Source organism: Lagopus muta, chromosome 2, assembly GCF_023343835.1.
Source record: "Lagopus muta isolate bLagMut1 chromosome 2, bLagMut1 primary, whole genome shotgun sequence".
In the NCBI taxonomy this organism is placed as follows: domain Eukaryota; kingdom Metazoa; phylum Chordata; class Aves; order Galliformes; family Phasianidae; genus Lagopus; species Lagopus muta.
In genome coordinates this window covers 73088371-73115146 of record NC_064434.1, presented here as the reverse complement: position 1 = coordinate 73115146, position 26776 = coordinate 73088371, and the positions used below count along the sequence as shown (strand labels likewise).

The window sequence follows — 26776 nt, the reverse complement described above, 5'->3', positions numbered from 1 at the left end:
TTTCAGAAGGATTTCATTATAGACTTAAAAGACAAATTCAGTTTCATCAAGATGTTCAACACTGGGACGTAAACGTTGACACAACTAGCTAAAAAATATTTATTGAAGTAAAACCTGATTAGTTATAGAAAATCACTTTATAATGCATATACACCAGAACACATGGTATTTGTTGAGCAGAAACCCTTACTTTCTGGAACCCCTTTACAAATATATTTCTCGCTTATTGCTCAAGGAGCTCATCTTGCTGAGGACATCTTCTAGATTTTGTCTCTTAAGAATCTCATGTTTATACATATGACAGATTTTTTGGATGAAGAAATACTATCAATCAATTCCACTGAATGTAACAAATTTGAAAGAGGTGCAAGATTTATACAGTATTGGGACACATACAAAATTAGAAATTTTGTCTAGAAGTGCAAGAGTAGAAACATAAGTAAAACAGACTCATAGATGTGTTTAGAAACATTTCATAAGTATCACAGACCTCAATATGTTCATGATTTTGTGGCACTGGAAGAAACTGAGGGAGCCTTTTACTCAGCCAAATGGTAATGTCTCTGTTTGTATTAACAGCAAAGGGTTCATACCCTTCCTGTAATCCACAGATAGTGAAATATTTTAGAGTGCTGACATCTTTTCCAAAGTTCATTCTTCCCACTTGAGATGAACCCAGGCTGCACACAGGTAAAAATCCTGAAAACAAGAAAGAAAACATGAGTTGTATAAACAGATAATTTTTCACTGGCATTTAAATGCCATTAAATGTAATTTTAATCAAATTAATTAAATGTAATTTTAAAAAATCATAAATCCAAACAGTATGAAAGCAAGCAGTTACCTGTAGCATATCACCTCCCATTTGTCACTAAGTACCATATCTCAAATACCATTTTGGAAATAAAGCTAATATCCATTGATCTCTTCATGCAACTGCCAATTCACCGCACAGCAATCTAAGAGCACTTCATCAAGCAGCCTTCTCTGCTAAGATATTAGAATATTAACAACTGCACTCCCAAATCTAGAATTTTTTATATTACTCATAAAATTCCAGTAGTTGTGGTTTATTTGGAAATTACTTCCAAAGCAATATTTCCTGTTCATACAGTCACATGAGTGGGGGGGGAAGGGGGAAGAAATGCATCAGCAGCATACTATAGATTAAAAGAAAATTAATTAATTTTAAAAATTCATACCACTCCGTGATACTGGTTAGTTAGAACTAACAATATGATGATGTTACTTCAAAGAAATTAGGTGTTGTTTTTTTTTTTTCAGTGATGGTATATTTTGTATTCTGTTGCTTGTTTGTTATTACTTTTGAATCAACTTCTCATTTGCCTGCATCTGCTTTCCTATTATTTCTCTAGCACAGGGATCTCACCTGTGACTCCTTTGCAGTCCTTAAATAACCTCCTTTACTTATTTTTGGAATAGGCTCCCCATGGAAGTGGTTGAGTCACCATTCCTGAATGTGTTTAAAGACCATTTGGATGTAGTGCTCAGGGACATGATTTAGCAGAGGATTGTTAGAGTTAGGGTAGTACGGGTAGATCGGGGTTGGACTTGATGATCTTTAAGGTCTTTTCCAACCTGAGTGAATCTATGATTCTGTGAAATGGAGTCAGAAAGTCTGATCATAAAAGACAGCTGGAAAATTCACTGTAAACACCTCTACTCATCCTCACACCTAGTCTGACAGCTTTCCAAATGATCACCACCAATCAAACAGAGTAAAACACAAAAGCTGGTCCGATAGGCCACACAGAAAAAGCTGAGATAACAGTAAAATCTAACAGTGCTGTTTGCTTACTTAACATATTACCAGAATAACTGACAAGGAAGATATTAATTTTAAGGAATAGGTTAGTGTAATAACACACTGAGTAGCAGAGATTATACGCTTGATTTTTATCTTCAGCATCCTGGGAAAAACAGTGAGTACTCAGACTACTAATATATGTACTACTGTTTCTCACTGCATCAACTTATTTATAGTTTATGGAAATACACTGAATAGGTGACAATAAATATGTATATTTTTTAATAAAATGAGTTTACAAGATATTTGAAAAATGAGTGAAAAAACCCAAAATAATTTATCTTCAGAATCTTGTGACTGCTGATAATTTCACTGTGTCGCAGAGTGACTCAAAGAGTTGATCTGCATCCACAGTACACAACACAAGAGAAATTCTGAATTGAAAAAATGCAAATCAAAGATTTAAATCATTTAAAATTCTATAACTAGGTTTTAAAGCAATTTTCTTCTACATAAGGGCAACTCATCATAATTCTCACTACAGTGAGAACATAATACAGTAAAAACACAGAGATATGAAATAGGGACTGTGTCTTCAGTTAATAAATGTCAATTTAACACAGCAATCCTTAAAAGTTATCATAATTAATGATGTAATACGTTGGCTGGATCTACTGAATTCTAGTGTCTCTTGCCCATTATACCAGCACTATTTTCCTTCTTCTTTTGAAAATAGATAGCCAAAAGGGAGTTGAAACAAAAATTACATTAACGGCACAACATATTACAGTACTTACCATCACCAACCTCAAAATCCTTAAATGCAAGTTCTGAACCTGAGTCATCAAGCAGGATTTCACCATTTAAGGTGAACATCATAGTGTGTTCATTCATGTCAACCATGCATCCAACAACATCTCCTGCCAACCAGGAGCGGCCAAAATGCTCATTACCTTGATGCCACCGCTGTGCCTGAAAGGAATTTGAAGACTTTAACAAAAAATAACAGTGACAATGTACATGTTCTCCTACACAGTGGTACAGCTAATAATTATCTGCCTCCAATAACATGGCACTAAAATTAACACTTCCACGGTATATCATTCCCAAACAATGCCTGTGAATACTGCAAGTTAACTTTCAAAATGGAAATCCAAAAAATAACTTCCTGTAAAACACCTCTCATGTCAGTATAGCAAAATATTGCTACATGAGCTGACAGGGCAAACTGTACTTCAGTATTTTAGTAACGAGTGAGAACTTAGCTTATTTTTATGCAGAAGCTGCATTAAAGACTTACAATGAAAATAACATGCTATCAATTATAATACTAGCATTTTCAAGAACTTATTTAAAAATACTGGTTTTATTTAATTTAGTTGTCTATAAATTCACTGCTTCCAAACAAATTTTGTTACTTCTTTAAGTGTAATTCTATGAATGGTGTGTACAAAATAAATTAAATTTGCTGCCATAACAAATTTTGGCAGGAATGGAATTCTGTGGATGTGAAGAACTATCCACACTTCTCATAGATACCACCATAGATCAGGGCATGATTACTGCACTGTGCGACTGACCAAGTCAAAGACTGCAGGACTTTGGATTGGTAGCCTTAGCTGGGATCTTGGATTGAAATTGAAATAAATGAACATCTAATAAGAACTATTATAAATGTTCATCCAACAAAGCTGCTAATAACAAACATCTTCCTGATTCATATATTCCATCACTGCTAGATTTTTATCATCTGTATCTTTCCTCAAAATCCTAATAAACCTGTGTATTCTGGAAAGGTAAAAGATGAAGCTTTTCTTGAACCAAGCAGAGAAAGCACCAGAAAATCAGAGACAACAAAATATGTTTGTGGACTGAGATCTAAAAGTCAAAAAACAAAACGCAGAAAGCAAACTACTACTCAACTACTTTAGCTGTTGAATTTCTGTGTCTTAACTAACTTAATCCACATAGACATTTTATAAAAACAGTTTTCCAGTTCTCCTTCTATAATACAAGAATAAGGAAAAAAAATATTGATAATCCAAATACGTGAGTAACATACAGTTAGAGAGCTTGACCTGATCATGAACAGGCTGTTAATTTCTATCAAGTACTGCAATGGTAATTAACAAAAATTAATTCCAATATCAGATAAAAGAAAACATTTTCATTAAGACAGGTGTCTTCAGTAGTCTTAATGGCAATTAAACGGTTTAGACACAGGTATCACCTGTTTCATTATGAAATAAAAAGTTGCAATATATCATTTAATCTATTCTGACAAAAATCAGTAACATATAAAATATTTTGATTCCCTATGTCCTCTTAATTCTGTGTTTCATCCTGTCATCAGTTCATGAGCAGTTGAATTGGAACAAAAATTGCCAATTAGTTTATTCTAAATTATAAGGATTTTCATGAAAAACCAGACATATTCCTTGTAACCTTCACATTCCTATAAAAAGACTCACACCAAAGTTTGCCTCAGACACTTATTGTTAAGAATCTTAATGATTGTTATTTCCTAACAGAGATTTCTCACAGAGGAAAGAGTAGAGTTGAAATTTAAAGAAAGGATTCATAGCTAATTACAGCTCTGCCAGTATTTTGAATTTGATTTTCAGTGCTTTACACACATTTTATTAGTGAAATTCTTTTCACAAGCTGTGAAAAGAATTCTGGAAATGATAAATTCTGATAATTCCTTAGATGACATTAATTTATAATTTAAGCATTTCTGGTTTTCTGCATATTCCACTCAGACCTTCAAAGAGACAGAGAAATAATTCCAGTGACCATAGATGAAAGAAAAGAAAGCAATTAAAATGAGGCTACTGCATATAGAATAAGATGTAAAATTGACTTTTGCAATTACTCATATTATTATAGATAAACATAAGCAAACCTTAAAGCCATCAAAAACAAAAGCTTCTTCATCTGAGCCAAGTTCCTGATCTGGCAGACAACCAGGCCTCGTCCAGCCAACTCTCATGTCTCCTGCTGTAACTGCCTCAAACTCAAAGTACCACTTTCCAGATTTCACTGCGTAAGTTTTCTCTGTGCGGAAGATCCGGAATTTTTCCATTATCCCATTGCTGACATCCAGTCTTGTTGCTGTGAGATTTAAAAAATAAAAAGGTAAAGGAAAAAAAGATTTTCTAGCCCAAAGCAGAAATTACTATATCCAACTGACAAAATGCAAGCGGCTTAAACAACACAAATATACGGCTGCGACTTTAGAGCATGCTGAAAAGTATTAAGTAGTAACAAAAGAAAATCCTGAGGAACAAATAGCAGATTATCACATCAATAAAGCAATGAAACAGTAATCCAAATTTCAGGCATGAAAGAATGTAATACATATATTCCTGACATTTAAAAGATTGCCTGCTCTTTTTCAAAATATAGTCTACAGATTTTCACACAGTACTCCTGAGGCAAGTTAAGATAGGTGTTACAAAGACATTGAGTCTAGAACAGTTTGGTCCTTGCCAGATGCTCACATTTGTATGTTATGGATATGTTACCAATGCTCATCTGACCCTCTAACTACTAATCTCTGTTGTTCTTCCATACAAAAAACAGTGATACTGCCAGGAATTATTTGGGATACATCAAGCATTGTATCTGGAGGGTGTGGCAAAAGGCCCAGGTGATGTCCTCTTTGCAATGAGGGAGAAGGACCTGAAGAAGATTCAAAATATTCTGAGGGTCAACAACTCGTTGCTGTTGACAGCAGGTTTCAGTTTCTATGATCATGGGATCCTTTTTGAGGGATAAAAATGTAATTAAAAAAGATAGGATCCATGTGACTAAATGTGGCAAAAAATATCTTTGCCACAGCAGGCTAATCTGGCTGAAAAAGCTCTAGACTAGAAACAAGAGAGAATGTGATTCCTTAGAAAAAAGCTAAGTAGGGGTGAGGAGGCAGCCAAGGGCCCAGAGTGAGTAGAATAGATGGAATGCAGCAATCAAGAAAAAAAGCTCGAGTGGAATCTCTTTGAGTGTTAGCATGCAGATAGTGCCTGCAGAACAGCCTTATAGGTCTCTCCTGCCCCCTTCTGGAGAATCAGCACACTTGGATATCTCAAATAACTGCACTAATGCATGCAGCATGACAAATTATAAAAGAGTGCAGTCACATGGTTATGATGCTCACTGGAATCAGATTGATACGGAGGAGCACCCCACATGGCTGGGACAATGCGATGGATGGATACGTGTCTTTTAGAAAGGGCAGGCTGTGCAGGCTGATGAAGAGGTAACCTTTATATGGAGAATAGCATGGAGATCTGCCTTGAGATGATTCAGCAGCCAGTTCAGAGTTTACAGGTAAAGACAAATGGACAGACCAACATGGGTGCTGTTGTCACAGGTATCTGCTATAGAAGCAGTAAATGAGGCTTTCTTCAAACTAGAAGATGCCATACATTCAGCAAGAAGGCAGCAGGAGCCCTGCATGAATGAAAGAAGAGCTCCTAAACAAACTCAGACATGAAAAGGAAATGAATAAGAGGTGGAAAGCAAGGTCAGGGAATTCAGAAAGATTACAGAGTATCTGTCTACCCTTGCAGATTAAGTCAGGAGTGCCAATATTGACATGGCATGGCATCTGGTAAGGTATTAAATTGTGACTAACTTATCTGTAAAATCTTGTACATCAAGGTGACTAGCTTGGTGGATAATGGGAAAGCAGTGGATGTTTTTGCATGGACTTTGGTAAGGCTTTTGGCACTGTCTGGAAAAGCTCACAGAGGATGAGTTAAATAAGCAGACAATGAAGTAGATTTAAAGCCTGGGTGAAAATAGCCAGACCCAGACAATTGCAATCAGAAGCCCAAAAGTTTCCTCTGAGGAAAATCACTTGTAGAGTACCCCAATGCTACTGTAGCCTACAACAGTACTGGTGCCAAAGCTGTTTTGCATCTACACTAGTGACCTTAATGGATCAGAATGCACACTCAGCAAGTTTACAGAAAAAAACAGAAAACTGGAAATAGCAGAATTTTTCCCTCAGTACTCTGCCTTCCCCTACTTTACATATTTTCTTTATGTAACATCTTCGATTAAAATAGCTAAAAAGTAACACTTTGTGAGTACACCCAAACTTTCCTTCCTATTCTTTACTAATTATACATCCTACAGTCAGGTTCTGATCCTTTCTTCCAAGACAATTCAAGCCATAACATAGCTTCGAATCACAAAAAATTACATTTTAAAAAGATGAAAATATTTTCAAAAAGTCAAAGAAATAATGTTTTATCTTTTTTCCCCTAAGTCCTCTCAGCTACTCTATTCTCTGGTATTTTATAGTTTTCTTCCTATTAATCAAGTCACACAGCCCAAGGATATCTCTGATTTTCTCAGATTAGAAAAAAAGAATGCCTAAAGCATTCTGGACCATCCCCCACACAACTGCAAGGTTTCAAAGCCTGCTCAGCCTTTAAAAATTCATTGTCCTAGTCTTTTTACTGTAATTCTTCCTTGTGTGGAATCTTTTATCAACTCAAACTTGCCTACACCTATCTGCCTGTTCATACAATCATAGAATGACTTGCACTGGAAGGGAACCCAAGGATTATTAAGTTTCAACCCCCCTGCCACAGGCAGGGCCACCAACCTCCAGATCTGGGACAAGACCAGGTTGCCCAGGGCCCCATCCAGCCTGGCCTTGAACACCTCCAGGGACAGGACATCCACAGCCTCTCTGGGGAGCCTGTTCTAGCACCTCTCCACTCTCAGTAAAGAACTTACCCCTGACATCCAATCTAAGCCTTCCCTTCTTGAGCTTAACACCATTACCCCTTGTCTTATTCCTGTCTACCCTTGTAAAAAGTTGATTTCTCTCCTGTTTATAATCTTCTTTTAAATAGTGAAAGGCCTCAATGAGGTCTCCTCACAGTACTCTCTTCTCCAGATTGAACAAGCCCAGCTCCCTCAGCCTGTCTTTATAGGGGAGGTGCTCCAGTTCTCTGATCATCTTTTTGGCCCTCCTCTGGACCCTCTCCAAAAAATCTATATCTTTTGTGTATTGAGGGCCCCAGACCTGGATGCAGTACTCTAGATGGGGTCTCAGGAGAGCTAGGTAGAAAGAGACAATAACTCCCTGCTCTTCTGATGGAGCCTGGAATATTGCTGGCCATCTGAGCTGCAAGAGCACACTGCTGGCTCACATTCTATTTTTCATCAGCCAAGACCCCCAGGTCCTTCTCTATAAGGCTACTCTCAAGGACTTCTTCTCCCAGTCTGTACGTGCACCTAGGATTACTCCAACTCCAATGCAAAACTTTGCACTTTGCTATGTTGAACCTCATTATGTTCACATGGGCCCACCTTTCAAGTCTGTTGAGATCCCTCTGGATGACATCCAATGTTAAGAACCTCGCTCTTATTTTTTTTTTCCAGCCACAACAAGGGTCCAATCTTTTCTTCAATAACCTATAAAATCATACCCATCAAATTCTTGATCTTCGTGGTCCCAGGCTCAGTGTACTTCCTATAAGCAACTCTGAACTCTCTGACACATTATCCCCTTGCAGTAAAATTTTATCTTCAATGGTCTACGCAAACAAAGTTTTAAAACAATTTTGGAGACCCTCAGTATTTCCCCTATACAGGAGATTAACCACCATAAAACATGGCAAGTGAAAATTCATTGTCTGTTTAGATTCTAAGTAACCAAAGGCTTGCTGTACTCTAAATAATTCCTAACACACTGCTGCTGTGCGTAGCCAGTAAGTAATATTTACAATAAAGCGTAAAAATTATGCCACATAGCACTGTAAATCAATGCTAAAAATAAAATTCATTAATGGAGATTAATGTTCTCATGATGCTCTCATCAAAACAGAACACCACTAGATGGCTCTACATATTTAATTACAGTATGGATTTTGGCTAATGAAAAGGGATTCTTTTGACGTGATGTACTACAGAAGATGCTCATAATCTGTAAAACTTAAATCTCCCAAAGAAGTATAAAACCTATCACTGAATGCAATTCCAGTCTTTGCTTGAGTACACTGTTCTGCAGGTTCTTTCCTCCTGGAATATTGCAACAGGATTGATGACACCTTTCAGATGCAAGGACTGCAAATTTGTTCTTTTCATTTTATTAGTAACCATATATACTGAGGTAGCTCAAGGATCCTCTTCATGGTTTCAGAAAAAAAAAAAAAAAAAAAAGAAAAAGAAAAAGAAAAAAGATTTTCTAGCCCAATCATTCCTGTGGAAAGACAGGAACATTTGGTTCACATAGCTGCAAATAAGTTAAGGAGATTGATATTGCTCAGTGGAATGTGGAGAAGACTGTGGGAAAAGAGTATGCTTTCCTTGTCATCCTCTATCAAGCTTTGCAAGAGTCAACCACCTCCTGCACCAGCCAGCTCAACTTCTCACAGCAGTGCAGAAGTTTTGCTCTCCCTCCTGAAAGATCTTTCTCTTAGCAAAAGAGGAGTGGGAAAAATTAAGACAATGTTGCAGCCTTAAACTCTCCAGACTAAACACAAGCTGATTTAATGGACATGGCATCTTGCCACCAAGGCAATACACTCTGCAAGTCAACAGATTATGTTCAGCAATCGCACACTGTTACGCATTCACGGTAATAGTAATAGCTTGTACTTAAAAATGTAATTTAATATCAACCTCTCATAAAAGCGGAGAATTAGATAATATATGTATTTTGGAAGGGAAAAAAAATGAAAGGCAGGTTCCCGATATGCATTTTTGATGAGTTAGATCTTCTGCAGAAAGTATTTACTGAAGATCTATGGTCCAAACAGGTCCAAATTTAACAATGGAATTATAAAAAGCATGAAAAAAAGAACCACTGATTCAGCAACATATTGACAGGATAATGTTTCGACTATTTCTCAAATTTTTCACACTGCTGAGATTACAAAGATGTAAATTTCAGTTTTGATTTTATTAATCTGTACTTCCATATCCCCAAGATAGTTTTAGAATACAGTTTCTGAGGGATAATACCTAATATACAAATGCTACCATTTCCTTTCCACGTGTATAGCATTCCAGAATGACTACAGAGTGTCAAGAATATCCTTCTGACTTAATCCTTTCTGTGACTTGATCTCAGCAAGATAGAAAAGTTTTTAAAAGGCAAAACTGTAGATTGTCTGTCCTATTTGCACTTTATTGTTGCACTGTACGTTGTCTGTTGAACTATTTTACTTAAGGTTTAATATTCTGCAGTAATGGAAGTGAATATTGTGCATTTGTTTCTTAAATTATTATTAAGTTTGTATTTATTTTTCTTACCAGGACATCTCTACCTCAGACTGTATCTGCTGAAAATACTGACCTGGTTATCAATGGTATATTTTAACTACGCTGCACTTCACTGGTGCAAATTCAAACAAAACATCGCCAAGAAGTGATTTAAAGTTTATTTAGAGTCTATTCAATTTTGAAGACTTAAGAAAATCATGAGAGCTTAAATGCTGTATAGACTATCCAATTCTATAGATGTTCAGTTTGAAATAAATAAAATTTGGTTTATACAGATATCTTGGAAATTTTCATGTTTTAGATTTAGGTGTTTAAATAGAGGATTGTACGCTAACTGCAGAATTCTTTACTACTTGAACTGCAGAAACAAAAAATTAAAGTCCATTAATCTCACGTATGATCATCTAATTCTGCCTTGAAAGAGAAAAGCTAGTACTAACAAAAAAGGATTTTGTTAAAAACTTGATTTTGGACTGGACACTTCAAGTATTTATGCTCATATTTAACACATTATTTTCCTGGCGTAAGATCTTATATTGAGATGGCATACACGCTTCCTTGATTTTTTGTATTCTATGGCATTCAGAATTCTAATTTCATTTACTTATCCTTTAATTGATTCTTCTTAGAAGTCAAAAATACATTAAAAAAAAAAAGCCACCCGTGAATAAAAGTGAATTACTGAATTACAAAGAAATCGTACCACTTTGGAGGCACTAAAAATGTTTAGATTGTTCCACTGGGCCAAGAAATCAAGTAGCAAAGTAGAATATTTTCTCTTTTTGAAAGAGAAAGAGCGGAACAACGAAATTACTCACCATGATCTTGGTCAGGAGCTTCCAGGTTGTACCCATAGCCTAGAAGGGTGCGGACTGCTTCCCGAAGGCTGTCTTTGTTTGACTTCTTTGTTCGATCATCCAAAAGGGCATAAGGTACAAGGCGAGGATTTCGTCGATTTTTCACATCCTGCATAAGTACAAAAAATCAATTCAATTCCAGGAACTGTACCTTCTCATATATATAAAATTGTACTACAGCAGTAGTATAAAAATCACTATTTATACCAACTGCCATCACGATATTTATATACAGTAAGGACACTAAGAAGTTGCAATGGCCTAGAAATTAGTAACAACTGTGAATTTACTCAAAAACCAAATAATACAAATAAGAAGGAAATGGCTTATGCTGCTTTCCATTAAAGAAATTGCTTAGAGGAAAACAAACGAAAACAAGAACATGGAGAAATGCAAAGACTGCAGTGAGCGAAAAGCCGAACAAATTATCTTTTATTCGCTATTTAAGAAGCAGCTACCACAAGAAGTCAGTACCTCATAAAAGCTCAGAGAGAAAGTATTAGCACAAATATATAGGGTTTGGTTTTGATTATAGAACAAAACAAGATATAAAACAAAACAAAAAAGATAAACAAGATATAAACAAAATAAAATCTAAACTTTTAAAATATAAACATACACAATACTATTTAATAAACAATAAAACAGAAAATAAACTCATGCCTTTGTAAGTTAAATATTTACTTTTCCAAAATAAAGGTTCTTATAAGGATATGCTTAATGTTTTTATGTTCTGCAGAACTTTTATAATAGGTAATTAACAAACTAACCTCCAACTGAAATTACTATACTAGTAAAATTTGAAATTTGCATTTTAGGTTTATTAACTAATAGGGATTAGGTTTTCCTCAGTTCAAAATTATTCTATTTGAAAACACTGTTTTACTGGATTACATGCATGACTTACAACATTTTTAGTGACTAATACAATTGTTCACATGTCTATAATTTATTTTCATGTCCTGACAGAAACTATACAAATAGCTATGTTATTTGTAATGTCTTTTTTTGTTTTGGTTTTTTTTTTTTTAATTAGATATGTCAAAAATAATTGTTTACTTGGATACAAAGACCAAACATATATGGAGAAATCTACGCTTGGTTGGACTTATTGAGAACTGCAAAAATATTGTCTATTTCTTTCAGGAAACAGTGCCTGTAGTACCTTCCATCTTTCATATCATTACAGTTCTATTGTTAAGAATGTATGTGGTCTTCATTCCACCTGTATTTGCACGGAGATAATGATTTATCTGTTTTGAAAAATACTTTCAGACATCTTGTGTTCTCTTTGTAATGCTTAGATACAAGGCTATCTGCCTTTGGGTTCATTATGGTGAGTAAATACTGAAGTGCAGTTATCACAGAATGCTTGATGAAATCTTCTAACTGTGAATTTCATTCTTGGTAAAGAAACATCATAGGATAGACACTACTTGTGTGCTGAAAAGCAAACAAGAAGATAGTGTCTTTAGCAATGTATTATTTCTAAGCACTATGCCATACCAGTTCTAGTTATATTTAATGGGATTAAAAATGTCAGGGTGAACAGATAAATAATTTAAGGGGACTTCTTTCTGTGCTCATTCAAAACAGTTTTAAGTTGACATTCCCCTTTTTCCAATATTTCATTTGGTAGATCTGGAAAAGGGATGCTTACAAAACAGAAAGGACCAAAAAGTGTTTATGTAAATGTTGTAAGCAATTATTACTTCCCTGATAAAGGAATATACACATGAACATTGGAGGTGGAGCACCATGGTCTTAATTATTGGTCTCGGAAAGGTTATAAAAGAAAAAATAAGTTTCCTCTGAAGCACTCTGCTCAAAAAGGCATTATGAAAAACTTTCTTTAAGAATATGAATCAGAAATAACTAGAAAAACATTTATAACACTTCTTATCTATGATATAGAGTGCAATTAGAATAATGACCTGGTAGTTACCATAACCATAATTAATTCACATTAACGTATGGGCAATCAGCGGATAACAATGTATGACAACAAAACATAGCACCAGCTCCTTCAAAATGCCTAAGCACAAACTTATAGTAAGCAAAAAGAAAGCAGGAAGAAATCACAAATATTAAACACACTCAATTTTATAGATTCTCTTCTTTACATCTAAGCTTATATAACATTGTGATCTTTTTCAACAATTCACAACTCTGGCAGCTTCTTGAAGTATGAATATTAGTAGGGATTATTCTTTTAATAATTTTCCTCTTTATTTTCTATTCAAATTTTGTACATCTATATGTTGAATGTTATATTTACCATTGAACTAAGAACTGTTATACTCATCACAATCTTTGGTACTTATGATCTTCTGAACTCCTGTAGATTAAGTGCAGCAAATGAAGAGAATGGATCCTACACAGTGATTGAGCTTCTTACGGTAACAATGAAGTCATCAAGAAAGCTCATTAACTAAAAGTGATGGATTTTTTCAGTACACTGGCAACATGTACATAGACTTAAAACTGCAAGGTAATGAATGCTGATGCAAAATGTTTCACAGAGGAAACACACTGGGAAGTGCAGAACTTCATTCATTTAATAACCGAATATGAGTACATGATGTGTAGATAACTAATTTAGGGCAAACTGCAGCTCGCAAAAACAGATGTCATATTAAAGACAAACAGTGGCAGAGTCCATACAGTCCAGATCATCAGAATAAAAGGTGCAAAAAGACACAAAAACATATAAAATGAGACTGTCAAGAGTTCGGGAAAAGTTTTTTGGAAGAGTTTGGGGGAAAAAAAAGACTATAATTTTATGAGATCGTTATTTTCATGATTCAAAGAATTAGAGCTGTATAGGTAAATATTCTGTGTGGTATTTAAATGATTTTGTTCCCTTAATGACACCTGTTAAATTACAAGAATAAGCTCAATGCATTTCACCACATATTCAAGTGAGAGACAGATACGTAGTTACTTTCCAAGCTTTGTTTGCACCATTAGAAGCCCTCACTTCATAGCTGCAATTTGCTATCATGTCTGCGGATCTTGCACCTCCATAAAGATTTTTGAGCAACTGCAACAATAACTGCTACTGGTGAACTTGTCAGCAGCCTGTCAGAAATGCAGCTCAGTAAGCCAGTGTGTGGATGTGAGGTATATACACTGTAAACTGGATCATTTATGTGCATCATACACTTCTTATCTGCCTATACAGTGGTCTGCTTCTCTGCATTTATCAAGACAGTTCACCTTTAACCATAAACCCTGAAATAATAACTTTAAAAAAAAAACTTCATAGGAGAAAAAGGAGAAAAATAATTAAGTCTTGGTACTTATTAAGTCATTTCAAGCCTCAGTGTTATTAGAACCCAAAAGCACTATACAGTCCTCACAAAACCACATTCATGCCAATGCTAAAAAAAAAAAAAAAAAAAAAAATACCCTAAATGTATCTACCCAAAGAGGAACTTGTGTTACTAAACTGGCATTCTAGAAGCTCAGCTCTGTTCTCTTAGAAGTGTGTGTATCCTTGCGAGTAGAACAGCTTCTATCACCCTCACTGAGGACCGTACCCATACAGAATGCCTGGGAGGATGTGCCCTTATTATAAACGGAAAGAACTAATGCTTCATTATAAATAATGTAAAATTTGAAAATGATGTAACACAAAAGACAAGATGCCTCTTCAGGTACCTTCAATGACAAAACAAGAGACATGCTTTGAACTTGCAATTTTTCCCCATACATCTATTTCTTCTAGCAAAAACGCACTTCTCTTTGTTGCAGAACAAGATATCTTGGGAAGACCAACTCCAAATCAAACAGTGAATTCACATATCTTCTAGAGAAATCTAAAGAAAGTAATATCCTGACTTAAAAAGAATGATCTTTTACATTGCAATTTGCATCAAAGAGGAAACTGAGTTGACAACATCATCCTGATTAATTGCCCCAGGACAAGGATAACATTTTTAAGCGGCTTCATACAGTGGGAAGAATTTTTTAGGTTTCTGATTTTTACAACCAATTGTTAAAGTCAGAATTTTTAGATATGACCCCCCCAGAATCATTGTGGGGACTTAAAAATCATATATTCAGGAAGTGGGAGAGGACAGCTTTAAATTTGTTTTTATTTGTTTTCTGATCTCTGAGCTTTTCTCTTTTCTTTCCCTTTCTGCTTTACTTTTATAAATGTTGAGTTGCTCCTGTATACCCAATAGCAGTCTTAGGAAAGTCAACCCATACTGTAAGCTCATGGATAAATCTACATGAGTTCTGAATGTTTTCCATACAACTATGAAGATTTATATATTCGTATTTATGACTATAAGAAGTTACACATGCACATTTTTATTCTTTAATGCTGTTTTTCAATCAGCCTGTTACGGAAAATGTCTTATCAATGAAATAAATTAGGTAGTCAGAGAATTACAATAAGAAGAACTAATGTCAAAATCCATACAGCTACTCTGTCCTACTGAAAAACACTTCTTTGTGATCAGTGTCACCATAGTTGTCAGTACAGTGCTGAGAACAGGATTTATTAGTTAACTTGTACTCCCTCTGCTGGCTGGCTCTGCAGCAGCAGAACAAAAACACTGCACAGTGTAGCACAAATGGCAGCAAATAAAAAAATTCCTGACAAGCAGTGGTGGATTCAGAGGAAGAAAGTGTGTGGAACTTGGAAGGCGTTTTCCCCTAAGATTTATATAACAGAAAAAAGTGAGTTAAATATGAACTACTTCACAGTATCTCTTTATTTTTCATATTTTATAATCCCCAAATCACAACAGACTCATGATGGAACAGACCTACCAGATCATCTAATCCATATAACGTATTTTCCAGTGATTTCTCCATCTACTTTTAAACTTCTGTAAGTTTCTTTTCCTTAGAAAACTGCTTCACAGCCCTGTGTGATCAGTTTATAGTATTATACAGCATACCATCGTGTTATTTTATTACAGTACTGTAACACATCACAGTAATTTTATGGGATGACCAAGATGTAGCCTTAAATAAACCCTTGCTGGAGACAAGAAAAAGCACAGAGCAGCGTTGATAGCAGCTAGCATGTTGTATGTACATCAACTGAAAGAGAAACATATTTGCACTGCACCCAGAAAGAGGCAGTTTGCTATTTTGCTCTTCATTTTTTACTTCTAATGAATGATATAAATGACATTTGATATCTGGACATTGTATGCACTTTTGGAATTCAGTTCTCTGTCATTTCTGTAGAAGAAAGCAAACTTCACTATTTGAAAAGAGAAAAAGAATTAAGAGCAAATCAGCAAAAATACCCCCTTCCACAGAACACGATATCAGTAGTTTTCAAGGACATCATCTACCTGCTTACCCATACATAAGACTACTGTAATTTATCTTCCAAGCATAGGGGAGTGGAGTATGCCGTTAATCTTGTTAATCTGCTTCCTAAAGTTCACAAACATGCCTAAGATCCTTTTGCTTTTAACAACCAGTTGAAACTGTAACTATGACACAGCTCACAGCACCACTGCAGTAAATGCTCATCAGCAGCACCCCCCTCAACATGCAAAAGCCTTCAGTTTGAATGTGTCAGATTCAAAATAAATTAGGTTATTCAAAACAGAAGTATGCAAGATTGTAAAACTGTAACCCCAATTAATCAGCTTTCCAATCCTAAATGAGATAATGTTCACAGGCTGTTAACCTTCTAATTTTTAAAATTATCTGGGCTCTTCTTTGAATGCCTGTAACTGTCTTTGTTCTGATAGGGTAGAACTGTTCAATATTGATCATATATAGCTACACTAAAGATTTAGAGCAGAAGGATTTCTTTTAGAGCGTGACCTGGTTGTTAAAAAAATTACAAGAGGCATGGTGTGAATTACTAAGTGCATTTCTAATGTATCAAACATACTTATTTTGAGCATTTGGAGAAAGGCAGATTCTCTTTCTAGAAGCAAATTGTGCAGTGCCTCCATAAACACAGGATTAACACAGTGGGATCAATATGAATTAATGTGCTCTGACTAGCTGACAACAGAGGAGAAAATTGTCACTTTAAACACTTCTCAGTACTAATATTCTATCAAGAATGCTAACAGCACTTCAAAGAGTCACCTTGCCTTTTTTAAAGATGCAGAAATAGGAATGAATTTAATCCTATTTTAAGCAGAAGAGTTGTACAACAACCAAAAACTCTTCAATATCTGTATAGTAGAGAATATTATGCACATTCCAGTCTGCAAAGACAAACATTGACTCATTGTCTGCCTAAACACAAATACAGAACATGGACAATGCTGAAATGTCTTGTGGCATATATTTTGTCACATAAAGGTACTTTTATGTCAGTATAGGTAGTTTTGTCAGTATGCTTCAACTGTGATCAGTTGAAGCAAGTACCTTAAAATATATAAAATCAGATTTCTTTTATGGAAAAGTTTTGCAAACAGAATCTCTCAAAATGTTAAAATGTTTTCTGTCTCAGAAAGTCTCAAGTGTGCTGAATCGAAATGCATAAATAGAATTTTTGACAAAAGTAAAACACTGTATGTGGGTGGAAAACAGAGTTTACCTATAAAAGAGTGTTTTCATTTTTGGTGAAAATATAGCCAGTGCAAATCCAGGAAACCTCTTTTTTTCCCCCCCCCCCAGTAGGGTGTATTTCACTGTGATATGCTGCCACATACTTATAAGCAGAAGAAACAATACCTCTCCCTGTATAACACTCAAAAATAATCACAAGAAGAATATAAAATATGACTTCTAAGGGAAAACTGATATAGCAGCTATCTCAAAAAACAATAAATTAGTCACAGTAAAAATATGGTTTTTAAAGGAAAACAAAGACTGTGTTTTGTTGTCAACAATCCATCATGCTAAATTTTTATTCCTTCCCCTTAAAACACATTCTAATATCTACCATATAGCTCTCCTACTCACTGAAACAAGAGAAGTAAAGGACTGGGACTTGAAGACTGATTTATCTGTTTTCAGTTAAATGTAGCCCTTGCCAGAAATATGTCAGCAAAGTGATTACCAGAAGTTTACATTCTGCTTTTGCTGGATAAGCAAATACATTCAAATTCCAGGACTGATAACAATTATTTAAATGATCCCCCTACTGAAAGTCAATATTGTCTTTTCAGAAATCACACTGCGTATTAACTTCCTGCATGCAATTTTCTCACCATGAGGTTTAGATAGAATACAAGAGTACACGACCAATTTTTCTTTGTTTGTTCTGCTAATAAAATTCTCATATCGCTAGAAAATTTAGCAGGATTGTTTAAGTAAATATATTTTCTCTCTTGACTGACAGACTAGCATTCATTAGTTGTTTCTTCCTGCTTTTACGTACCCATTCCTCCCATTTAACAATAAAATATCTCAATAGATAAGTGATTTTTCAAGTAACTGAAAATGGCACTGACCTGCTGGATACCATAGGTCCAGCCTTGCCTGATTCGGTCTCTTGCCCATACATTGTGAGCATTCTCCGCTAGTTTATCCACCATAGCTTCTTGAGAGGGGGTCAGTTTGATGAAGCTCAGATCCATGGGAGCAGGCTTATATCCACTCAACAACTGGTAGCTGTCAAAAACAGAGAACTTGAAGTTATTTTGCAGTAAATAAAAGTAAATAGAAACTGCAAAAGTAAAGAAGCTATATGCGTGCAACACATCAATAATTTGTCTTCTAATGTAAATAATAATACTGTACTGACATGTTATTTTTTCTTTAAGGTAATTGTATCTTGATGATTGTAAGTATCTAAAAGGAAAAATATAAGCATAGGTACATATAAATTTCTAATCACCTATAAATGCATACATATATACCCAATTTTCTACAAAAATAGCTACACAAAATCAAACCCAATTTGCTATAGTCATAGTGCCTAACAAAAAAAATGCAGTTAAATTTCAACTTACTTCTTTGGAAGTTTCATTTTTTTCACTTTTTCTTCAGCACGTTCATCAGCAATTCCAACATGGCAGCCTAACGCCAGCAGGGTTCTAGAACACAAGAATCACAGACAAATTACTGCCAATGTTTCTATATCCAGAGTTGCCAGGTATGTAAACGACACCATACAACAAATAAATGAGACCTACAGAACGACAAAATAACATGAAAAATCAACACCATCCATTTGTATAGGTAATATCCTTTATGGTGGTAAGAAAATGCCACAAGGTGTTCTCAAACATTTTAGTAAAAATATGAGATTATTTCAACATGTAATCATCATATAGTCTGCCATCTTTACAAGGCCGCAGTTAAAAGATTCCCTGTCCTTCAAATACATATTTCTGCTTTACATAGCTATTCCTATGGTTTATATATGTGTTATATTGTTGCAAATCAAAACTTTTTTATGTTACATTATTTACTCCTAAGCTGATGAAAAGAGAAAAGACAGGAAACGTCAATTGTTATTCTTGGAATGTATCTTCAGAAAGAGATGATGTTATTCTAGGATTTTAATTGGATCTGGTTTTCGTTAGGTCACACTATTAAAAAAAAAGACCTGACAGCAAAATACACTCCAAGCATTACAGCAAAACAGCCATCATAATACTTAATATGGATATCTGATACTAACGCACTTCAAAGAAAAAGGTTTAAGATAGATTCAGTGTGCTATGTAGTACAGAAGTAAATACACTGTAAAAAGGTGCAAGATTTCAATACAACTATTAACATCCTACTAAAATTTTCTAGAATTCCAGCTGCAGAGCTTCATGAAACTCACACATCTAACTGCTCATCCCGTAATGCATATTACTGTTCTATGGCAATACACACAGAGACAGAAATAGCTCACTGTTAGTCATGTCCAAAAATAAATTGTCATGGTGTTCTTACACTGATGAGAAGCTGAACTCCACCACACCATTCTCTCTCTGCCTCCTCAAAAGACAAAAAGTGTTCAAGGGTTGAAATAAAGATGGGGAGATTACTCACCAATTACTATCATGGGGTAAAACAGAATTCAGCAGAGAGAGACTTAGTACCTGTGACTAACAGACTAAAAGCAAACTAAAAACAACTTCTTCCTACATCCATCTTCTCCCTCCTCCTTCTGAGCAGTACAGGAGAAAGGAGAATGGAGGTTGAGGTCTGTTCATAATACTTCGTCATCTGCTACACCTTCACAATCACTCTTTTCCCCTGCTCCAGTGTGAGCTTCCTCCCACCAGATGCTGGTATTCCCAAACTGATCCTACGTGGGCTTTCCACAGACAGCAGCTCTTCAAGAACTGTTACAATATGGGGTTCACACCACAGTAGTCCATCCTTCACAATTTTTCCCAGTATCCAACTTAACCCTCCCCTGATGCAACTTGAAACTTTTTCCTTCCATCTGATTGCTTGATGCATTTGGGAAGAGACTGACTTTCACCACATTATAACCTTCTTCGGAGGTAGTTGTAGCAAGTGATCTGGTCTCCTCTGAATCTACTTTTCTCTAGGCTGGACGACTCCAGTTCCCTCACTCACTCTTGCTAAGTCCTCTGATCCTGATCTTTGACAGCTTCACTGCCCTTATTTAGACACACTGCAGGACTTCAATGCCTTTCCTGCAGGGAGGAGCCCAAAACTATACACAGTATTCAAGCTGCAGCCTCACAAGAGATCAGTACAGGAAAACCACCTCTTCCTTAGACCTGCTGTACATACTATTTCTGACACAAGCCAGGCCATTGTTAGCTGCATGTGGTGCCCAGTGGCTGCAGAGGGACAGATTCATCCTCCATAGGCTTATGCTGGGCTGCAGGGAACTTCTGCTCAGTGCCTGGAGCAACTCCTGCAGCAGTTGCCTTGGTGTATGAAGAGCTGTTTCTCTCATATTCTCTCATGCTTTTACAGGCTCAACTCTGGTCAGGGGCAGATCTGTTTTGGAGCCACATGGGGCAGCTTTTGGGCTCTTCTCACACAGACCATCTCTTCAGTCCTCCCTGCTACCAAAACCTTGCCACATAATCCCAATGCAATCATCAAAGTAGGCTTCATCAACTCAGAAAATTAAAACTAATTAGACTAAATTGAAGTAAACCAAACAAGATGTAAATGTTTTTCTCAAAGCTTAAATTTAGTTCTCTTTCCTCCAAACTAGACAAAAACTGTCAGAGTTGCCATTTCAGAAACACCATTAACACAATAATTTAACCATTTATGAAAATCTTCGATGGAAAAAGTGCAGGTCGGTACGCAGCTTGAATACATCACTCAGTAGGAAATGTGTCAAATTATAATCTTGGAAACTGCAACTCCATAGGTCTGATGAAAGCTTACTGTAGGCTTCAGAAGCTTGAGCAACTTACTTTAGTGTTTCAAGAGACATTTGTAAGTTATAATTTCTTTCCTGCTCCGGCAATTTTGAGAACTCCACTAAGCATGGGTGCTGTCTTTTGTTGTCATCTCTAACCTGAAAAGACAGTAAAAAAAATTAATATATCTTTAAAACTTGCTGAAATTTCAAAACAGTTCAAAATACTAAGTACTTAAGGCTGATTTTGTCAGCATTACTCAAACTGAGTAGCATTTAAAAAAAAAACAGGAAATCTGTACTCTCAGAGTACAGTCATTCTGTTAAGGTAAGGCAGCATTTGCAATTAAATTTCAGATAAACTTCAGATTTGCAGATCTCAAGTGGAATACATGCTGATTTGCACATATCGTTATCATGATAGTTCATATCAAATATGTAAAGTTCAAGGATAGAGCTTGTGTTTTGACATACAGTCATAAATATTTGAAGCAAACTGTTTGAAAAATTATATATTGAATTTGTGTAAATGCTGATTAGCCTATGAATGTAAAGATTACAGAATTAAGGATAAATCTAGCCTATCTTTTTCTTCACTGAATGTTTATATTGTCAAAGTTATGTCCAGTGGTATACAACAAGAATTCAACAACTGAGCAGTCACAAATGACTGGAACACTAATTTTCTTTTACTGCATTAACAGCAGTCACCGTAATTTAGAAAAACCCATATTTTTATCAACTCAAAATCTGATCAAAAATATTTTTAACCAGCACTTCCTATACACAGTTTTAGCCCAATATTGTTCATAATTGGGAAAAGCAACCTCAAAGGTTGAGATAGTTGAGCATTCTACTCCTCTCACACCTGCATCTTCAACCCATGAGAGTTCAGCCAACAAAATGTACTAGGACTATGTCTTACAAGAAGGCTTGATTAAAAATATACTAGTTGCAAATATTAACTGATTTCAATGAAAATGTTGGTAATAAAGTTACGATTCAGGATGAAGGTTGTAATTTTTTTCCATTGCCACTTGTTTTTAGAGCTTCAGTTCAATTAATCTACAAATTTACAGATTTGAAACTAAAACACAACACACTTTAGAAATAACGAACTAAATATAAGGCAGTCACTAGTTGGCAAGTTAGTTTTTTGTAAGGTTTCAGAAACAGATCTGAGGAGATAAATCCAAGCATGCCTTCTCCCTGACAGCCAGAATATGTGGTGTTTTTATTCACTCAACAAATGACAGCTGCACTACAGAGATGGTATGGCCTCTGCAGCTTTCAACAGAGAAAGTCAGCCAACAAGATACCAAAAGTTAACCTGTTTCACTTCACCAGGTGCAGGCTGGGGAACACCTCAAGAGTTCTACCCATAGCATGGTATGCCGTGAAGAAAAGTTCAACACAGGAGAGGACATCACAACCCTACAGAAATGCTTTTGTGACTCCTTTAGCTCTCAAAAACAATTTTTAGTTTAACAGATCTTGAGGAGAGGTAAGCCTATTCATGCAGTCCTGTGCTTCTGTAACAACTGGCAATATCTACTGCTATCTTGTTCCACATGCAGTTAACTGTACTCTTGGAGTATCCTTGTTGAAGACACAGAAAATCATCACAGAAATAAGCATCTTCCATTTTTATGGAGTTTAAAAATATATGTTCTTTTCCAATGTTGCCAGACTTCTCAATTTCACACCCTTTCCAATGGTAGTGGTCATTTCACACCCTTTCCAATAGCGGCTATTATTCCAGTTATCCAGCTTGAGACAAAGTTGGTACTTAAGAAGCAGAAGGCTCAGCATTTATTCCTTTGAGCAGCGTGAAAGTAACACACCAAAGCTAGTCTTTGAGAACGTGCTGCAGTCCTCAACTACATTTATCTCTTTGTTCTGTAATTAGAAATAGTAATTTGATTTGCTCCTGCAATCACACTTCTTAAGCAGCTTCAGAACTATTACAGAAGTATGTAGTCACGGGCACCTCTGTTGTACAAGCAGACAAGAAAATCGAACACTCAGCAAACAGAAACTAGAACACCATATTATCAGACTGTCTGTACTTCACAGACAACTAGGTCAGCAGCAGTTCCACGGCTTCAAGCTATAATAACGAGCTACTGCCACAGAGCAGATCCTCATAGTACTTAATAAAGAGTGGAAATATATTTTTTGCCATGAAAATGGTTTTAACATATTAAAATAATGTAGTTATGCGATATTTCTGTAGGTATTCATAGTATAAATATAATTATATCCACTTTCACTATTTGAGTTCTAATTTTTTATTCAATATGTTTTCTGTACTCTGGTGAATAATACTGGGGTTTGAATGGCGTACACTCTGCACAGAAAACAAAGGACATGGAGTGCCACTGACAGCATTTCAGCACACAATCTATTTAAAACGATGTTTAGATTGCTCCAAAATAATGCCTTCTATTCATTTCCACTGAATCTACAACAACTACAAAGAGCATAATAACACTATTCTCAACTAAATTCTCAACTGAAAAACACTATTTTACAAAATATTAATGCAGATGAGCTGATCAAGACCTGTTTCATTACGTGGTGTGACAGCTGTATATAGCTGTCCAGAAAGTGGCTCATCTTTCACATCACTGTTGCCACTGCTGAAATGCACCACTCATAGCTTCACCGTGTTCACATCCACTCTTTGGTCTCCGTGAACATTCAGCAAGTGCTGATGAATGTCAGTGCATGCAGTTTTTTCCACACACAGGAATTCAATTTCACACCTTTATTTCATATGCTGTCCCATGCCAGACACCATTTTGTCAGACTGCGCCTCTGCTGCCATCTATCACATGGCAACAAAATTTAATGTAATATTGGTGGGAAGGGTTCAACCTCTACTGCCATACCACCAACATCCACCTCTGATGCTGTAGGTCAACTTCATAAAATAGGAGGCGTTACTTTTAGAGAAGCCCTCAAAATTTCAAGGACCATAAGTTCACCATTTATATTAATCTTTATAGTTGTAAAATGAAAGTTATTGCAAAAATACCATTGTTGATAATTCTTGATCAATTATAATTCTGCTGGTAAATAGGATGTTAAAATTATAAAACCTTTTTTTTTTTTTTCCAAATCAGTGAATACAGAATGGGTTTTCAATTATTTCAACTGCTGGATTTCTCAATGAAACTGTACCATCAAACTAGGTATAACTTGTTCTCAATAATTTTGCCTGATCTATTATTCACCTACAGAATCCGATTTTATGTTTAAAAAAGTCAATAGCACATAAACTGGCATATAAATTCTGCCTTTCAAGGAATTAATATATCACACAAACACATCACTTGCTTTGCATATTGCATTTGTTTTTTGTTGTTTTTTTTTTTTTTACTTTTTTTTTTTTTTTAACTGTAAATGTCTTAGAAGGAAAAAACATTAGAGCATCCTGAAAATAAAACTGCTATCTGTGCAATACCTAAAATATCTGTCATAATACCTAAAAAAAAAAAAAAAAAAAAAAAAAAAAAAAAAATTATAATATTGACACACAAACGCTATACGTTAGAGCAGGAAACCAAAATGTTGTCATCTTCAAACCTTACCTTGTTGATAAAGTCTCTGTAATATCAAGTTCTACACTTTAATTAAACATGAGTATCCACAGAGTGAACATGAAGATTGATCATTCATAATTGAAATTTATTTTCTATTTATCATATTCTATTTTTCAGTTTTACGTTTTTAATAACAATATCTGAATTAGACATTACTATTCATTCAAGTTCATTTAATCTTATAAAAAAAACAAGTCACACTCCTTTCTAACACTACTAACACATTTTTTCATTTTCATCTAAGCACACAGTAATTATCAAATTGAACAGCAGACAGCTGTTTATGCTTTCATTTGAAAAATATTTACAATCTCAATGGGATATTTTTCTGTACTTGATGAAATTAATGTTCTTTGGACAGGCAATACAAGCAATTAAACTGTCAAGCAACTTGTTCAAAACATTTAGCAAACAAAACAAGCTTCCTTTAGCAGACACTAAAAATGTTACTTACAAATTTCTTCCAAGACCTACATTAATCTACATCAATAAAAAGTCTAAGAATAGTCTCCAATTAGGAGAACCACTTTAGTTCTAAATTAGCGTAGCTAATTTCAATATTGGATCTCATTTTTATTCTGATTTCCAATATTAATAGAATTACCTAGCCTAGTGTATACCTTGCCTAAAATACCTTGCCTCAGTACTCAGTAACTGTAATGCATCAACTCAGGTAACCAAAGTTAGCTACAGTGCTTAAACTGATAAAAACACATGTGAAAAACCAAAATGATTAAGGAGTCAGTCTCCAGGAGACAATTAGCATATATTTTGTTACATTCCCAGTTGAATACATTGAACTGCAGAACAGTAAAGCCAGGGAAAGCAAGCAGAATATCTTAAAAGTTTCAGCACCCTGTTTCATACTGCACGTAATTACATTTATCGTTGCTTGACTCAATATTATTTATATAACTAAGTGAAAATAGCATTCAAAATTACAGTCAGATCTTTGATGGTAAGTATTGGAACACAAAGTATTTGCAATTTATTTCACAGCTGATGTGACTATCCCACAATGAGTACACTTTGTCACATTAACTTTTGATGTTGTTTGTTTGATGTGGTGGGGAAGGCAAACAAACAAACAAAATCAACAAATCTCTATTAATCAAATCTTTTAAAGTATTTCAGCATGCTACACCAAATACAATACCTATGCCCAGCCATATAAGATGACCAATGTATATATTTAAGCAAAATACTATACTGTTTCTGTACTTGCACATATCTAGCCTTTACTGGATGATTTTATGTTCTCCACAGCAATACTTCACAAGCAATAACATCTGGAATCCAAATAGCTAACCTACAGATTTTTTTAAAATATATTTTTATAATTGATTAAAAAAAAAAAAAACTGGATTGCATTTTGCAACAAAGCCAGAAGTCACAGAAATTGCTTAGTCATACTCCATGAAAAGAGTTTAATGCACGTATTAGCCTGAAAAGTAGGAGACATGGGTGGGAAGAAGTACATTTAATGGCATTTCCCACCCTCAGAAAATACAAAATATTTATTTTTCATGAATATATTATGTTTGGAACTTTTGAAAGATGTCAGACTGTTCGTGCAAAGAGAACCAAGAATCATGGTTTTTATTGACTTACACTACCAGACAACTAAATGTCTTGCCCAAGACCAAAAATAAAGTGTAAAACCTACTATATGCTTTCTGTGCCATTAGACTGGTAGAAAATGTGAGCAGCAAACAACTTTAACCTCAGAATTTTTATTCTACAATATACAAATTTGGTTATACAACTGCTGTTGATTTTCCTACTGTCTTGCAGTGGAAAGGGTCTAAAATCTTAATAACCTTGGAAAGATAATAAAAATAAATCAGTCCCATTAGCACACTGAAACTGATTTGCTAAGCAATATCACATAATTAACAGAAAATTAATAAAGAAGGTACGTACTGGTCCATACTGCCAGCCCAGTTCAATCTTATTCATAACCCAAAGTTCATGGATGTTCTCTGCTAACTTTTCTCTAATTCTTTCCAAGTGGGGAGGCAAAACAATCTAAAGAGAGAAAAGAAAAAGATGTTAT

At 35.2% G+C, this 26776-nt stretch overlaps 1 protein-coding gene across 6 annotated transcripts in view; it reads right to left on the bottom strand.

Annotated features, from left to right (window-relative positions):
- The window catches only part of RYR2 (ryanodine receptor 2), a 342228-nt gene that overhangs the window by 130249 nt on the left and 185203 nt on the right, over positions 1-26776 (bottom strand). For all 6 annotated transcript variants that reach the window (XM_048936711.1, XM_048936713.1, XM_048936712.1 and 3 more), the window contains 8 exons: positions 26644-26748; positions 21168-21271; positions 18771-18854; positions 18270-18429; positions 10837-10984; positions 4674-4882; positions 2566-2740; positions 491-699 (listed from right to left, as the gene is read on the bottom strand). In XM_048936711.1, coding sequence (XP_048792668.1) covers positions 491-699; positions 2566-2740; positions 4674-4882; positions 10837-10984; positions 18270-18429; positions 18771-18854; positions 21168-21271; positions 26644-26748 — 1194 coding nt within the window. The remainder of the gene's footprint in view (positions 1-490; positions 700-2565; positions 2741-4673; positions 4883-10836; positions 10985-18269; positions 18430-18770; positions 18855-21167; positions 21272-26643; positions 26749-26776) is intronic.